Here is an 18378-nt window from a genome sequence, read left to right on the forward strand (position 1 = left end):
AATGAATAATATTATGAACTGAGAGTGGCAGTTTTTCAGGTTCAGTGTTTGGAATAGAACAGTATTTTGTGTTAAAATCTATAGGGCTTGGTTATGAGGCCCCAGTTACTATTTATTCAAAGCATTTGTAAGAAATAAAATCCACTTTCAGGTGAATACTGCGTGGAACTTCTAGGCATTTGTTTTATGGTAGGGCATAACTTTTTATGTTAAGTTAATGGTACCAAATGTGACAGCCCAGTTCAGACCATAATGCTGTGCTGGATTTTAAGCATCTCAGCTGTCAAAGTCTACATAGAAATAAAGATGTATATATGTGTGTGTATATATATATATATCTGTGTGTGTGTATATATAATATTTTTTCTCTACACAAAGAAATAGTTAATTTCCTCCTTGTCCTTGTTCACTTAATTATGTTCTCTGGAAGGAATCTTTCCATGCAAAGATACAAAAAAAAGCCGTCTCCTAAATACCACACATAAACTCTTAATTGCTTCATTTAAATAGGTGGCTTACACTTATGCTAAAACCCTCACACTTTATCTAGGTGAAATCTGCTGCAAACAATGAGTGAAATTTAGTTGCTTTCTCACATTGCTAAAGTAGATTTGCCTTTGCCGTCATTGAAATTTGTGTGCTCAGTAGACTGGTTAAATCCAGCGAATAAATAACGATATCCAGTTTGTGTTCTTTCTGAGGCTGATAAACTATATGCAAATGCACTTAGTTACTTTAAAAGCTCTTATTAATCTGGCTTTGAGGGTAGGTAGCTATGTATGCTCCACAAGGTTTGTAGGAACTGGCATATCGATGAACAGTTCATGCTCTACAATAAGGTGAAGCAGTATCTGGAGTGTGGGTTCCTCTTAAAGATGTATAGTCTGGTTTTTGCCCCTCAAGTTTACATGCAGCTGATGGAGAAATTGTTCTTCCTCATATAATATAAACACTTACTGTGCTTATCTGATATCTGCATACTGTTCACTCTCACTAGTGCTGCCACTATAGATTTTAAATGTATCCCAAATTCGTCTTTCGTAAAACATGGTTTAAAATTATAAAATGTTATTTGCAAAGGAGACACGGTAGTGGGATTTGCTTCCCAGTAAAGACTGTGTCTGGTAAACTATGCAGACGTATTCAGGAAGAATACACTTTGTGTGTCCAAGTTCAAATTTATCATCAAACTGAGTGTTTGATTAAAGTCCTGCTTGGCAAAGACTGACTCCTTTTTGTATATTCCTTCTGCTTATGGCAGCTATAGTGTTGTATCTCTAAAGTTTTACTTCGTCCCCAAGAATGATAAACTTGGGCTTTTATGTGGTGTTTCATTGATTTGATTACTGGTAAAATAAAAAATGACTTACAAAATATGTGTGTAAAAGGCTGACCATAAACTAAGATACCATGACATCCTCCATACCATTGTTTTAAACATTTATTTTCCAAGTTCCATTGTGGATTATTAACAGACAGGCCATGACTATTTTTTCCCTTGCACGTATGTATCTGTACCAGAAGGAAATGTTTGCATTTCATAAAAGCAGCCTGAAGTGAGATCAAAATGAATGTGCAGTCATAACATACACAAAAGGTTTTATGTTTTAAAGACAAGATTATTATGTCTTTGAAATTAAAATAGTTGCCTGTGTTCAACTGAATTATGAGATAAGGAAACCCTGCAAATTATAATACTGGGCCTTTGTTAGGTCAGAAATAAATTCACACAAACCTGTATGCTCCTTAGAACATGTTTTCTCCCCTGAATTTATAGCAGAAAACTTTCCAGGGTATTGGGAAACTATGAGGAGGTCCAATGGTGATGTCCTTTTTACTTTTAGTATGCAAAGAAAATGGACCATGGCAAACATTTTTATAGTCGTGCTTTGAAGATTAGGTGCAACTCACCCTATCTGAGGTTCTGATTCTGGACAGTGACTTTTAGTCACTTGCTTAGCTGCTTCTCCCCCCACCCCATTCCCTTCACTGTGATTGCTCATGTGCATAATGGCCTAATGTTGAATATTATGGGAAGACTCTGAGAATTTCCCTAACTATGGTGTAAAGGTTTCTATTTCTCTTTATACCAAAGACTGCCAAGAGTACTTAGGCTTCTGTAGCACCAAAGTGAACAGTTTCTGATATCCACCTACTAACTTAGACTAAACCTAACTTTCTTACTCCAGGCAGCACTGCAGAGCAAACACACTAAAATAACTCTGATCAGCTGAACTTTTCACATGGTGGTGAGACGACTTTGACATTGAGTTATGCTGAGTATTTTCCAATCTCCGTACTTGTGCATCGGCATTTTACCGTTGTCAAAGCTAAAATGTCAGTACCTTACAAGCTAATGCAATGCAATAAAAGACAGTAGGAATTAGGCGAGATTGTCTGCATCCGACATGCATTAACTTAACGCAGTTTCTGCTTTCAACCAGGCAAAAGGCAATGGTATTCATGTATTTCAGAGTGTGCAAAGTAAAAGTGTAGCGTATGAAGTCCCCAGCACCTCCAGAATAAAAAAGTTCATGGTGGGGAACCTAAATAACGGAGATTCTCACAGTTCCCCACATGTGTGGCTGCTGTCCAAGATTTTTCCTGAGGCAGTTCCAGATGCCATTTTTAGGAAGCCAAAAATGCTCTTTTGGTACAGGATGGCTTTAGTAATATAAGCAATACCTCAGGCTCCAAAAGCATGCTTAAATTTTTAGACTAGGGGCTTACAGTGCGACTGAGACATACGTTTGTCAGGGTTAGCTTTTTACACGGTGTGAACTTAGTAAATTACAAAATGGTCAATTTCTTATTTTATATAAAAAGCCATTATGCCAGAAATACGTGACTGTTAAGTGTGTGTGAGTCTATCATCTGTACTGGACGCATGCCTTGCTCTTTAACAAAAAGCAGTAAGGAGAAAACATGTTTCCTTTCTGGCTGCTAAAGCCAAGACTCATTCAAGAGTAAGTTTTCAGTGGGTTTTTGCCCAAATGAGGATGGACTCATCAATCTCAGTTTTTATAGCATAATAGAAAACCAGTTATACTCTCCTGTTCACAGACCTGAGGTGAGGAACCTGAGAGGAGTTTCTTTTCTGACGGTTATAAAGGTAAACGCTGTCTTGTAAAACGTGAGGCAGTAAAAACTGCATCCTGCAATGGCTCTGCAGGGCCCTAAAATGTCTAAGTTGGACTGTTACAACTTCCAGTTCAGTGCAGAAGGCAAATCTGGTTTATGACCTTTTTTAAGTAATATTTTAATCTTCATTTTCTTATTGTATTACAGACTATGGACAAAATGATGCAAAGCTGTTTAATGAAATGTCATATACTCAGCATGTCTAGTGTTTGATTTACAGCAGAAGGCCAGAGGAGCTCTAATGATTTAGGTTTCTTCTTAATCAAAAGATTTGTAGCAGATTGAAAATGAATGACTGCACAAGCATTTGTCAGGCCATAAATATTCAGAAAACATGCCAATGCTCTCCAGGTGACTTGTAGTAATTTTGTGCCAGCCACTTCTTCTTTCTGTTTTTTTAGGGTATGATTTTAATCTGAGAATTTCTCTTCCCAAAAGCAGGAGCAAGAGACGAGCTATACTATCCTGAGAGCCAAAGGCACCAATGTTACCATTAGTGGCCTCAAACCTGATACCACCTACGTCTTCCAAATTCGAGCCCGAACTGCAGCTGGATATGGGACAAACAGCCGCAAGTTTGAATTTGAAACGAGTCCAGATTGTATGTATTTGTTCAAATGGTTTATGCTGACATCCTGTCCAGTTGCTGACTGATTTGAGTAGCTGCTTTCGCTCCTTTTCTAGTTTAGTAATGCAACTCATAACTATTTATGATTCGTCTTTCTGGGTAGCAATACTATACGACTTTATATTTTATTGTTGAACTTGAAACATGCCATAAAGTGTATACCATGACTATCACAGGTGGTATTTTCTTTCATTCCCTACTCGACCGCTGCCTTGTGCCAGAATCGATACCTTGCTAGACCACGGCTCCTGCCAAGGAAGGAAGTCTGATAGAAAAACAGATTCACAGCCTCACACTATTCCAAGTTTGTGGCCTGAACCCCAAGGACTATAAACCCCTGCTCCTAGAGAATTAATATTATATTGGTCCATTACTCCTGCGGGTCAGTGTGTAATTCACCACACTGTTGCAGAGCATTGTTGATGTCTCCTATGTAGCCTTGAGATGAAACTAATACGCACAGGTCAGGAAGGGGATAGTCATTCAGTTAAGTAGCTGGTCAGGCAGTTGGGCTGTTTGGGTCCCCCCTTCTTCCTGTCGCAACACTTCTGGGTGGCCTTTGGGAAGATATTTAGTGGTCTGGTGCTCCTTTTTTCTTTCCTCTGATACCTAGATTTAACTGCTTTTAACATTATCTAACTGATGTACTTACAGGTATTGTTTATAAATTCTGTTATTATGCCAGAAAGACTCTTAATAGAGCTCCAGAAAGACTCTTAACGGGACTCAGTCTTGAATGTTACTTTCTCATCACTTGGTACTATATATTAAGTCAGACCTTCTCTTTGATAGAAGCTGAAAGTGGATTAATGCATCAAAAAGTCATCCTTTGCTTGGGTACCCAGTTACTGATGTAGATTGATGATGCGTAATCAAAGACTTCGTTTTTTAGGTTGGGCTTTCCCAGAAGATCTGCTGTTCGGAGTTGTAACACAACTAAGGACTATAATTCTGATACGCTCTCAGAAGGCTTATTCATGTACTCATGCTAAGGCTTGAGAGCCCATGGTATAAAAAGTGCTCCGCTAAAAGTGACAAATTTTTAACCAAGAAGAGTAGCACGAATCCAAATGGTCTTTCACTTGGCATCGTGCATTTTTTAGATATGTTATGTATTTCATCCCCATTTATTCCTTCTCCATTTCAGCTCTTATTCTGAAAAGCAAACAAGCTTATTGTTTAAAAAAGAAGATATAGATCTCTGTTGCGGTAACATGCAGCTTTGGCATACTGGATGAAACTGGAACTCAAAATAGGACAAACAAGTACAAGGAGAAAAAAAACAGTTGCAGTGGTAGAGCATAATGAATTTTCTCTGCAAAGTAATATTAAAAGAAAAAAAAGTTGGTGTCTGACAATGTGGAAGGTGACAGGAGGCAGTGGTGCACATCTCAATAACAAGCGTACAAGTTACAGAGATAGAGAGCAAACCACATGAGTTTATTCCTATTGCCAAGTTATCATAACAACAGGAGTGCAGTTGTAGGTCTATGACAGGCGAAGGCTTCCTCCCAAGGGGAATTGTGTGAGTCCAGGCAGTCACATACCCAAATTGCCTAATTTGTGGGAACAAGCAGTGCTAACTTGCAGCATTCTTTGGGCAGCTAACTTGAAGAATAGAGCTGAGGAGCCTAATTCTGCTGTGCTTGGTGAAGTTCAGGTGTCTGCTGAAGGTTGTTCATAACACCTAAGATCTAAAGGTGTCCTGTCATTGCATAGCAGCGTAGCACACCAGAGCTCCATGCTTAGGGACCAAAGGGAAGCATCCAATGTAAGGCAGAAGATAGCCCTTCATTTTCCCATAGACATTGATTAACCATGCATAGTTCTTCTCTCTGCCTCTGTGTGCCCTGCTTTTCATAACCTTCACAGGGATACTGTCAAGCTTAACTGGAAAGCTTAATTCACTAAAGCACTTCCCATCATCCAGGAATGAGAATAAGGGTGACAATTATTGACTGGCTGGGATTTCTTGCCAATGAGAAGTTCCTTACTGACCATGACAAAATATATGTATGTCATGGTATGTATGTTTGTATTTAGATACATGTTTATATTTAAGTATCAGTTTAACAATCAGCAAGAGTAAAAATCTGCAGTAGTTGGAACAACTTTGGTAGATCATCAAAGATGGCTGGAGTCTTTTGTTTTCTTCCCTTGTATTTACTTGTCTGATGAAAAATTACTTAGTAGATTAAATCTTTGGCAAGGGACCAAATGCTCTGTAGTGATGACTTTGTTCCATATACAAGTGTCAATTGCGATGTAATCAGCATTATGTTTTGCAGGGGTTATTTATATATTTTTGTGTTAACTTTGCAGCATTCTCCATTTCCAGCGAGAACAGCCAGGTCGTAATGATTGCCATTTCAGCGGCAGTAGCCATTATCCTCCTCACAGTTGTGGTGTACGTCTTGATTGGGAGGTTAGTTTTTATCCTCTGGTTTGCACATTTGCTCCAGCTTCAATTTCCCCAAGGGGCCTTGATGAGCATGGCAAATTGGGTGTCATCGGGCAGTAGCATGGCTTGTTTGTCCCTTCTCCTTTGTCTGCTGCCCAGGAGCTCTGAATGCCGCTTCGTGCTCGGTAATGAGCCTGCTAACGTTAGCAGCCCCAGTCATACAGCAGTTGTTAAAAAATGCTATAAACACATTCTTAGGCAATTGTAAAATTAAACTGTAGGGGTCAAAAATCAACAAATCCTCTCATTAGCCAATTTCCTCAAATTCCCTGAGAATATAACATGCCTCTATGAGGCACAGAGAATGTAAATATCATTAAACTTTCAAACAGGCATTTAATTGTGGAGGAAAAACATTTTATTCTGTTTCCACCTGCAGTTAACATATAAAATTCTCCATTTTTTCCCTCTGTTGCTTGTAGATTCTGTGGATACAAGAAGTCTAAGCATGGCACTGATGAGAAAAGACTACATTTTGGGAATGGCCATTGTAAGTTACTGAAGCCTTTTAATGCTTCCGAATCTGTTGAATGCATCCCCTAGATAACTGGTATTTTTCAAATTAAAAAGTCATACCTCACTTAAACTAAGGTGAAATTGGGAAGAGAATTATCGCTTCTCTTGTGGGTGGGGAGATTTTCCCCAAACAATTATTCTTTGTTTCAAATTCTTTCGTATGTGTTCAGAGTAGTAATGAGCAAAACATTGCTATGTTCAAGCAATACGTGCTGTTAGTAATGTGATATTGATTCCTGTGCATTACTGAAACGCAGACTGTAACTTCAGCTTCCTCATTATGAGCTGTATGAAGTCTAAGAGATGTCGTTTTCTTTACAAAGCAAAATATAAAATCAATGAAAACTTGCCTTGATGAATACTGAAGGGACTGTGAAAATTACTCATTTGACAAAGTTGACCCAATAATAGTCTGGAATTATTCTAAGCGGTCTGAAAAGTGACCTAGAGTAGTTTCTTAAATTAAGAAAAACTATTTGACATAAGCAAGTATGTCACAAATTAATGGGAATTTTTAATCCAGCTCTCTTTTTAAACATTTCTTTTTTTTTTTCCAGTCCTGATTCCCCACTTGCAAGAATGAATATGTCTGTGCTTTGTCTGGGTCTGATCTAGGACTAACAAGAGAACCTTTCTATTGACTTCCGTTGTCTTTTGTATGTAGTTAAGGATGTGAAGTTTTGCTCATCCTGAGGAATCTGGGTTACTTTTGAAATGTGTTCAAAAGCCAAACCTGAAGCCTATCTATTTCTGATGTTTCGCTGCCTATTTTTATTAAGGCTAAATGGGACTTTATTCGTGGCTATTCTGGGTCATTTGGCTGTGCCCTCTGAAAGGAGCAGCATGGAGCAAGATCCTATTCAGCTGATACTCAGGGGAAGGAGTGTTGATTTTCTGAACCTGGGCACCTGTACTGGCTACCAGGAAGAAGCAGCCTGCTGTGGCCCATGGATAGAGGGGAATGTCATCCTGCAGTATTTCAGCTCCTCTCTGATCCTGTGTTCTCTCTGCACTGTACATAACCCTGCAGCACTTTTCCACAGCAGAGGAGATGTGGTTTGTGAGGACTAGAAGCTCCATCCATACCTTCTTTAAAAAAAAGAAAGAAAATAGTTTTGGAGCAGGAGAAGTTGAGGGGAGAGGAAGGTGATGGTTTAACACTCCTGAATGGGGAGGGGGGGCTATTCTTGGGGGGTTTGTAGTTGCATTTGGGTTATTTTTCATCTTTATGGGGCAAAGATCATGTCCTTCATAAACACCAAGACTGGAAATTCCTTCTTTTTTCTTCTCACCCGCAGAATTCTTGGTGTCTAATGAGCATGTTTTTACTAAGAAGCAGTATTTTGTCTTTAGAACTGTTTCAGCTCCACATAAATATCCTGCTATACCATGCAGACCATGGCGAATCTATTGCTTAACATGTTGTAAGGTTAACATACCTGGGTTTTCTTCACACAACAGTGGCGCTGTACCGTCGGCAATAAAAGTGCTCTTGGTACCGTAATCAGATGCCTCCCCACCGAATATAATTGAGTTAACATTTTAACAAGGGATTTACCTGCAGTACTTGGAAATTAGAACTACTTCCTAATCCCCATGACAATGGAGTAACTGTTCTCTGACTGTTCATATTATTATCATTTTAAGTTTGCAGCCCCTCCTTATCTCCTGAGAGCCATGAGCATGCATACCCACAACATGTGTGCTCCTTCCCCTGCACTGTCAGGGGATACACAAGCTGTACCAGTGGGCTTTGCTTTGTGCAGCCCAACAACTGCTAACCAACTGGTCTCAAAAAAACCCTATGCGGTTACATGTGGCCCATAGAATTAATGCTTCGTCATCCAAATTTAATGAGGTTATAAAGTAAAAGCAGCCAGTAAAAAAAGTGTCACAGACAAATAACAGGTCAAAATTTGCTCTCCTTACTCCCACACAATGGAAAGTCGCAATCACTATTCTTAAACATGTCAGTGCTGTTAAATTCCTGCGGATTAAATTGCTTTTAATTTGGCTTTAGATATTTATGTACTGTTTTCTGAGTAGTGCCATGCTGATTCACTGTGTAGTAAGAGCAGAGCTGACCATGGTATTTCTGTTGGAAATCCTTGGAAACGATTTATTGATTTTTGCAGATATTTGTGTTGGGATTTGTATGCATGTGCATGTGTGGCTGTTGGAACTTTATTCTACCGAACTGCAGGCTTTCTCAAAGAATAAGAAAATTGCTCCCATGAACTAAAAAAAAAAAAAAAGGCTAAAGTAACCTCCATGGCTGTCGTAAACTTTCAGCATCTTAAATACAGCAGCTGGTTTATTTCAGTCAGTTTATTCTGAATTACTTTAAAAAAGGCTCCAGCCATGACCTATTCCCTGCAGCCTTATTACAAATCCTATAATATTACTTCAAAGGAGCAAAAATGTTTCACCTCCTCAGATCCTCTCCCTTTGCCTTCTTTGGCTAGGCCCTTTTTATTCTTTTGCTACCTTTAGGGCAATTCATGCTGTTAAAATGAAAATGTAAATTATTACGTTTGCACAGAATGAGCTGTAAAGTAGTACAGCTTAACACATGTGTATGTGTTTATTATCTGTTTTTCATGACGGAACCCGGTTACTATACAGGCTGTCCTTAATTATTGGTGTGAAGGGATTATTCTCCTTGCAGTCACCATCACCTGATCTTGGGAACCTCTGGGGTCAGCGTTCGAAATCTGCAGCCGAAAACCCCACAGTGCAGAAGCTTTTAATTATTTTTACTGGGGGTACAAGGGAGCCTGTAACGTGCATCCAGCATGGACGGAAAGGAGCATTTACAAGATTTTTAACCAACAGCAATATACAGCCAATTACTTTTTGTTTTACTTGCAAGTAATTCTGTAATCATCAGGCTCTTGAAGGAAACACAGTCGGCATTTAATGCGGAGCGCACGCAGGCCTTGTGTTGAGAGCATGGCTCTTGGTTTGCATTGTTACTGAGGCAATTAACTTGGGAACTCAGTTTTATCATTTCTCTGTCAATCCTGAGGCCAATAAATCTCCGTCAAATTGATTTCATTTATTTACTTATTTTGCATTCGCTGGTGGGGGTTGTTTGACAAAACAATGGTGGGCTGTAGCTAATGGGCCAAAAGTACTTTTCCCCCATCTGTGTAACCCAAACAAAAAAGGTTTAACTATTCTGGGAGTGAACAATTGATGTAGTATAATAATGCCAAGCTGGAACGGATATTCCTGAGTGGGTTAAGGCAGTGTTTGTAGGAGGAGGTAATATCTTTTACAAGACCAACTGGTACTGTTAGACAAATCTAGAATACATTTCCAGGAATGCAGGTTTTATGTCAAAAGCTGAAAAATGCAAGCTGGATGTAACGATTATTTCACTTTTTGTTAACAAAACACCTTTGTGTTCTAAAATTAATACAGAGGCAGGCACACAAAGTACTGGGTACATGCACAAGCAGGGCTTTGATCTGGGGAGGAGGAATGAGGCTATGCTTTGCCTTCAGCATCTTTGCTGGGGAGAAAGGTTATGAATAGGAATACATTCCTCCCATCCCCAGTCCTGCTAGAGGAAGAGATGTGGAGAGCTTGAAACTGCCCTTAAAATCGTTCAGTCATTTGAGCTAGAACTTGCCCCAGGCAAAATGAGCAACCCCTGGCCAGAAAACTGTAGAGGGGGATAATATAATAACATGGATGTTGGGGAAACTGAGCAGTGCAACCAGACTTTAATAATAAGAACAACTGGCTGCCATCCTTGTATGTGCTAGCAGAGGGATTAAGGCAGAGATGCATTTGTTCATGTATAATTTTCTGTTCTTATGCACCTTGATGGAGGACTTGGAAAGAAAAAGCTTGAGTTGATGTGTTCTGCTTAGCATATTCCTAAGAACTTTTCAGGTTGACTGTAGCATCACACATTTTGTTTCTTGTCTCTGGTGTTACATTGATAGGGACAATATATCGCAGTATCTAAAAACAGCAAGTTGGAATAGGCAGGTAGTATTTTAATATTTGAAAAGCAGTTAAATATGGCAAGTGCAGACATACTTAAAATTGGTTTTTAGGCTTCTGTGCATTAGTGTCTCTGGCTTTATACAGTTTGATCAAAAGCCGTTTGATTTTGGACAAGCTGTATACCTCTTTTTTCTATTGATTTGATTTCTGCTGTCTCGTGAGCTTTCTTGCGGAGGATTAATTAAGTCTAAGTAACATTTTCTCTCTGAATTTGTTTTTACACAGTAAAACTCCCAGGCCTGAGAACTTACGTCGATCCGCATACATATGAAGATCCCAATCAAGCCGTGCATGAATTTGCCAAGGAACTAGATGCTTCTAATATCTCCATTGATAAAGTAGTTGGAGCAGGTAATGATCACCAGATTTAACGAACTAAAGGGTTTTGCTGTATCTACTGTTTTAAATATCGGGGTTGTGACTAAAAGAAAGCTTGTGACTAAAAAGAAAGCCGAAGTCTTCAAATTAGTAGGTCGTATTTACAGCTGATTCCAGTACATTTGAAAACTTAAGGGCATGCAGTTCTTTTTCATTGTTCCCAAAGAAAGCAGGTAGCGAGGCAGCTTTTCAAAGACACCCGTTAGCTCACACTTGGGTGTAGCACTTTTGGGGGTGAAAAGAGTTCAGCCTCACTTCTTATGTTTCTCTTTCAAATCCGTCAGCACAGAAAATGGTATCAACTGTGGAGATGTTTTCCTTTTCTTTAAAAAAAAGTAAAGACTGTTGACTATTATGCCTTGAATGAAACCACAAACTCATTTCATACCCGTCACCACTCATCCATCAGGCTGCAATGACCTTTGGTCATTGGATTGATTTTGGTCACTGCTTTGGATTTGAATTATCGATTTAGGAGGAAAGGGTTGTCTGTCTGATAACTGATTGTCTGAGCCATACAGACGCCATAGATTGTTTGGTTTACAGAAAACATACTATCGAAATGAGCAGATTTTGTAGCAGAGGGGGCAGCTTACAGAAAGTCCCATCACACTGAGTTGTCCATGTTGCAATGCGGCATGTAGCTCCTGACAGGACACGTGCTTGCTTCTTGAAGTGGCAGATTGTCTCGCTGAGTCAGAAGAGCATGAAGTGGTGGCTTTCCTGCTAAATTAAAGCATTTGTGAGAAGTACTATTGATTTTTAATCCATTGAAAATTACTAATTCTTTTATTATTGATTTTTTTTTTACTTCTGATTTTAATTCAAGTAATATGTTTAGAGAGGAGATGTGAGAGAAACAGACTCCTAGTGCACAGCAAAAGATTTCCAGTTGGAAACAAATGTAGAGCCAAGCTACTGAACTCAGTGCACCTCCTGAATCATCCAGTAAAAAGAAATAGTATTCATCCTCTCTCACTGCAGCTACTCAAGTGCTTGTATGTAGTTAGGTTATCTTCTGCAAAAGTAGGGGGTTTGTTCCTTGCTGGTTTTAATTTTGCCCCACAAGAGTGCACTGTTCTCCATCATCTTCATTCAAGGCAGTGGAGCTCTGCTTGCTTAATATAGAGTTAGTATGGGGGTAGGGAAGGGGGCTACTGAAAAGCTAAATCCAAAAGCTGCATTTTTTCCTTATAAAACTTTCAGGAGCCTTCATTCACGAATATAAGCTTTCCAAACTTGGGCTGTATGCAGTACATGAATCTAGAAAACAAATTCGTAAGAATCAATGATATTTCATATTTTATAGCTCATTGTTCTGACCTATCAGAAAATACATGAGAACGAGAGGTAAGCCAAAACTTGTCAGGTATGACAGGTATGACAAATGGAGAAAGAGTTTTCTGAGAAGCTTCAAAGAAGGGTTATGTTCTATAAGAGTCAGGTGGTTTAAAAAGAAGTCCCTTTGTTCCACTCCAGTAAAAGTGATGGTCATTCCTGCAGGTCCTCTACGTTGAAGCTTGGACTGAAAATATGATAAAGCTATTTGTTGGAGACCCTTTGTCAGATTCACGTAGTCTAAGCTGCACGCGGCATTACAGTTACCATTTCCTATTAGCAGCTGCCAGAGTTGCCAGCACAAAGAGCGATGCAGGAAAGAACAGACAAAAATCATGATATACAGTGCTGGGAGCTTCCAAAATGTGTTTGTAGCATCACTTTACACTGCTGTCACATTCAGCACGTGGTTGGTCTTGCATTTGGAGTGAATGCCTCCGAGGCTGCTTTTGCAGGAACACTTCTATCCTTACCAAAAGCAGAAAGGCATTTCCTGTCTCTTACTTAAGTCAATGACTTATTTGAGTGGATGACTTGGTCTTTTCCTGCCCTTCTCCTTTACAAATGCAAGTGTGAATAAAATTATAAGAAGACAGTGATTTGAGAAGAAGGGATTCATTTAACTGTGTTGAAGTGTGACGTAAGTAATGAGACCTTCAAGTCAGGCAAGTAATCTTGATACTCTGAGGTCCTTCCCCAGGCATTTTTTCACAGCTTTAGCCAGAAGTCTCTGAGAATAGAGGGCAGCTTACACGGCTTTGAAAACATACCCAGACACAATAAGGAAATATTCTTGTCCAAAAGAACCTCAAGAAAAACACAAGGGATTTTGGTGGGAAGCTAAGCATAAGAAAATTGAGGTCAGGAGCCACTTTTTCAGATTTTTCTTTAACGTAATTCTTTCTTTTAAAACAACTTACTTGTTTTTATGGATCCAGTTCAGCAAACCACTTAAGAAGTTTCAATCCAATTGGATAGCAAGAAAACACTACAAAAAGTACTTTCTTGATGTGGGATAGATTTACAGATGTGCTTTGCTGAACATGAAAGCTGGCTTTTGTTTTTCTTTTGCAACATGACATCTTAATCAAAGTACTTTTAAAATTGAGGGGCTACCTGTCCATGAACTTATGATGAAGGTTTGGAGTGTCAGTGAAAGCTTGAAGAACATTGTTGAAGTTTATGAAACAATAGGTTTAGGTGCCTCTCCAACTCTGAGGGAGTTCTGTGTGCAACAGTACAATCATGATTTAAAACACAGCAAAGTAAAGGGAGTAGCTAATTTCACAGTCATCTTTTACTTGTCCCCTGGGTCTCAATGCACAGCCAATGCCATTCACTGATGCACTAAGTAGCCTATTTAAAAAGAAATTAAGATCTCCTGAAGAGTGATCTTTATCACATGAACAGCCGTCCTAATAATATCTATTTGCTTTCCAGATGTAAATAGACGTATCAGTCTGCAGGGCAGGTTATACAGTGTTTATGTGTGTAGTATAATTAAAAATAAACACTTTGGAAAGCCATCAAACTCCTCTCTTTTTGGTTTTCTACCTTCCAACTCAGACACAAGTCTTTAATCCTCCTAAACAATATCTGATGAGATCCAGTCCGTTTCTTACTGGGACCATATAGTAACGATTTGCAGGAAAAAAAGATGTAGTGTAACTGAATGTCATTATGGATGTTGACCAGGTAGGGTTATGTGGCATCCATGCTACCCTGTATATGAAAGAACCGAAGGTTAATGTGCTCAGTGAGCTTTTTCCAGTGAAATTGTTTTCCATTTTATATTGACAGGCAAGAGTAAGCTCAATTGCTATGAAGGCTCCAATTTTTAGTCTCTTGCGGCATCAACTGGCCTTGAGGCATTTGTAGAATCCGATTAATCACCCAGTTTCTAAACTGTGCAGCCATAGCTGAAGGGACTGTGTTGATGCACATTAGCCGTAATCTTTTCCTTCCCAAAAGTCAAACAAATATCAGATATATGATTCCAGTTGTAAATGAAGGCTTGATTCCTGGACTGTTTGCTGAAATCAAGCTATAGTCTTCATTGACCACAACTGAACAATAGTTTTAAGAGGTTAGCTTTTTTGACCATTAAAATATATATAGAGGACAGTAAATGCGAAGCTGGACAGTACAAGATTAATTTCAAGCAATTTTCCCCCTTCCTTCTGTTTTCAAGATGTGCTTTAGTCTTCTTCGTTGTAGTTCTCTGATAGTGTTGAGCTAGCGGTTAGTATTTGAACTGTAGCAGTGTTTGCGCTTGGTAAAGTATACTTGTCATTTTGGTTTGCAGAGATGGAATACTTTCAATTAAGAAGTCTGAGCAGGATTCAACACCCATTAGTTACTAGTAATAGGTTTTACAATTCATTTTCTGAGCTGCTGCCTGTCTCGGCAGCCTGAAATACAACTAATGTTAGGAACAAAGGATGTAATGTATTTTAGTAGCATGTTTGTATATAAAGATACATACTGTGAGTTAATTTTTTTTTGTTATTACGTTAGTACCAGATTAGCATGCCTAGACGATGAAGCACCTCAGCAATTGGTGATAAGATATGGTGACATTCACTTCTGTGTTGACTTAAATCTAGCCTGTGTTAACAACAGAGAAAGGTCATTGACCTGTGACACATTTGATCAGGTTTTTTGTTTAAATTGGCTGTCTAACAGAGAAACCTTATGAAATAAAGCTGAAAAGTGACCTCAGGAGGTCACGAAGCCCATACCCTTTCCCACCTTCTCAGGTACTGTTCTTGACAGATGCTTATTTATAATCTACAAGATAAGAGTTTGTAGACTCCGTAAAAAATCTTTTGTACTGTCCAAGTGTCCTCACTGTTAGAGTTATTTTCCTGATCTGAGTTTTATTGTAATTTGAAACTATTCTTGGGTTTACCTTTTCTGTATAGGATAAGGAGTTGGCATCCATATAACCATAATTTTAATAAGCCTAAACTACTGTCATCTCTCTCACATCTCATTCCATATTGTGAATAAATAATGCCAATTCCTTGAGCTTTTGAATGTGGACACAGAGCCCTGCCTTTTAAGACTCAGGTCATTGTTCTTTCCCCCTTTATCGTGCCCAAATTGCGTTGCTACAAATGGGGCATGAACTCTACTGCGAAAGAATAATTTCAGTTTGCAGATGAATGGGCTGAATGTAACATCTCAAATGTATCCCATACGGTATCACATCTGAAGTCAGTGGTGAAGAGCTGTCAACCCGTCATACATTTCGGAGCATAAAATCAATGAAGAGCAAAATTATTTAAATTTCCTATTAAAAATACTTTATATCTGTGGATTTTGGTCATTTTTAGTTTTCACAGATGTTGCTTAATGTAAACAATCAGCTGCAGATATAAAGAAACAATCATTGTGGGCAAATGAGTTCCAAGAGCCTTTGCTCTTTAGAGGCATAGTTATGCTATTGCACTTAGGATTATTGCACATTAAGTGGGGAAAAGCTCATATGTAAGCAGTATAATCACTCTTTCCATGGTACTTCACTCACAAATAAAATCAAAATTCCCAGTTTGCATGAAAATGATGCCAGCTAGATTTAGATTTATAGGATTAGTTTGTTTCCAAGTCAGACTTTCTCTGCAAGGCCACTTGACAAAATATGGCATATGAGGGACTATTTATATTTAGATCTGATGTATTCTGACAAAAGAACTTGAATAGGCATGTGATAGAAAATGAGTGTGAAAGCCCTCCAGCAATACTCTCTGGTTTCTTGAAAGAAAACACACACACACACACACACACACACAAAATCAGCAACCAACCAACCTTTCTTCCCTGATCAGTGTAGTGTTTTCCTTTGCTTTTAAATATACATAATTTTGTAGGGACAATTCTTGCTATCATATTTCTTGTGTATTTTAGCCATTCTCTGTTTTTATTGTGTTTTTCATCATTTCAATTTATCATTAAAACAAGGAGAAAAAAAAGTTTCCTACTATAATTTTAATTGGGATGTTGTAGGTGCAGTTTATTATATTGTATGAAATCTAAGATGGGGGCTGGATAACTGGGAATCAAAAGTCAGTTGCTGCTCAAATGTTAAGGTGCTGAAACTTCCATTAAATGCTTTATGTAATCGTTAGCTAAATACAGGAATCTTCAACTGTTTTCTTCCAGCAATTTGTCTACATAGGTAATATGTGCTTATTTGAATGCCAAGGTAATTTTCTCTGTATACTCTTCTTGGATGTTACACAGCAAAGGATAAACCGTGTTCTATAAAAGTAAACATGCAGTGATATCTGCCATTTTCTATTTAGGGATCTCACACAAGGTGCAGTGGGCACAATATTCATAGTGGGCCATCAGGTCCTGTAGTCCCATAGTGACAGTATATATTTGCACTATTAGATCCATCTGAATAATGACAGAACAAAGATTATCTATATGGATTTCTTTTTTCTTTGCAGCTGTGTAGATAAATGATTTTGTTATGAATTACCTTGCTACTTTAACTAAGTGAAATATGTTTGGTAGACGTGAAGAGTAAGGATGTATGATTATTCTCATCCTTCTGTGTTAATCAGCCCTCCTACCATTGTCTCAAAGTCCATCAAGTGAAACAAAAATGGAATTTTCTGGTCACATTTATGCGTTCCTCTGCACTGCAGTCCAGTTGGACAGCTGGAAAACCCAAGCATGGAAATGTTAAGTAGTTGTCCAAAGGTCTCCTTTGCAGTTCTGGTCTGTGGCCCACCAGTAAACATCACACCTCAGGGACTCTTGCCGAATGCTGTCTTCTTTCTCAAATCCCCATGAAATAACTATATTTAACCTTTGCTCATTTTTTCCACTCTTTTAGGGGAATTTGGAGAAGTTTGCAGTGGGCGCCTGAAGCTGCCTTCTAAAAAGGAAATTTCAGTGGCTATCAAAACCCTGAAAGTTGGTTACACAGAGAAACAGAGGAGGGACTTCCTTGGAGAAGCAAGCATCATGGGACAGTTTGACCACCCTAACATCATTCGATTAGAGGGAGTCGTCACTAAAAGTAAGCTCTCACAGGGGCATCTGTTTTGCATGGGAAGTGTCACTGGAGGCCCCTTCCAACCTAAATTGTTCTGGGATTTGCTGGTCTTTGAGGAGCAAAAGAAAATAAAAAGCTGACTCGTCCGTGTTTATTCTCTGCGAACCCTTCCAGAAACGTTTATGCTTTAACCCTGTCAATATGTACCAGATATCCTTTAAAAGAGATAACAGCAGAAACACATAGTTTGGCTTTTGCAATGTATATTGTTATTTCCTTGAAAGCAGGAAAAACATTACCTGTGTGAAAGCACCAGCTAACCCAGCACTGATGGATCCAATGAAGAACGGTATTGGAGGCAATTGCCTGCAGTGCAGCTGCAGGGTCTTCACTGGCTTGCTGCTTGCAGGCTGCTGAGAACTTAGAAACCGTGGCCTGGGTTGATGAGCTGGGAAAAACCGGGGAATAAAAATAGTCTGCTCTAAAATAATACAGAGACCAGGGAGAAAAATAAGCGTTTCTGTAACGAACTGGCGGGTTTAATAAACTCCAGAGCTACAAATTGCTACAGAGTGGCCAAGAGGCACTTGCTAATCATCTGTTACCAGTCACAGGGTCTAAGGGTTCCTAATTGCACTGAAGCAATATGTTCTGCTTTCAACCAAGTCATTAGACATTATCATTATCACAAATTAATGAACAGCCTACCTGGCTCTGGCAACTGGTACCAGTAAATTAATGACTAAGTCCAAGTTTCTTCCTTCATGGTTTCCATGAAGGGAAAAAATACTCCCTGTTACTCAATGTGATATTCAGTACACACAGACGTACTGATGTCTATATTCAGTACGCATCAATGCATACCAGTACGAGACATTTTAAAGA

At 38.9% G+C, this 18378-nt stretch overlaps 1 protein-coding gene across 5 annotated transcripts in view; it reads left to right on the forward strand.

The window, feature by feature from the left end:
• Positions 1-18378, forward strand: part of EPHA3 (EPH receptor A3) — a 220164-nt gene that overhangs the window by 168006 nt on the left and 33780 nt on the right. For 3 of the 5 annotated variants that reach the window (XM_065676023.1, XM_065676026.1, XM_065676025.1), the window contains 5 exons: positions 3580-3742; positions 6092-6194; positions 6653-6720; positions 10992-11117; positions 17332-17517. In XM_065676023.1, the coding sequence (XP_065532095.1) occupies positions 3580-3742; positions 6092-6194; positions 6653-6720; positions 10992-11117; positions 17332-17517 (646 nt within the window). Of the gene's footprint in view, positions 1-3579; positions 3743-6091; positions 6195-6652; positions 6721-7525; positions 7716-10991; positions 11118-17331; positions 17518-18378 lie in introns of those variants that run through there. The other 2 variants (XM_065676024.1, XM_065676027.1) reach the window with 2 other exon arrangements.

Source organism: Lathamus discolor, chromosome 4 (genome assembly GCF_037157495.1).
Source record: "Lathamus discolor isolate bLatDis1 chromosome 4, bLatDis1.hap1, whole genome shotgun sequence".
Lineage (NCBI taxonomy): Eukaryota > Metazoa > Chordata > Aves > Psittaciformes > Psittacidae > Lathamus > Lathamus discolor.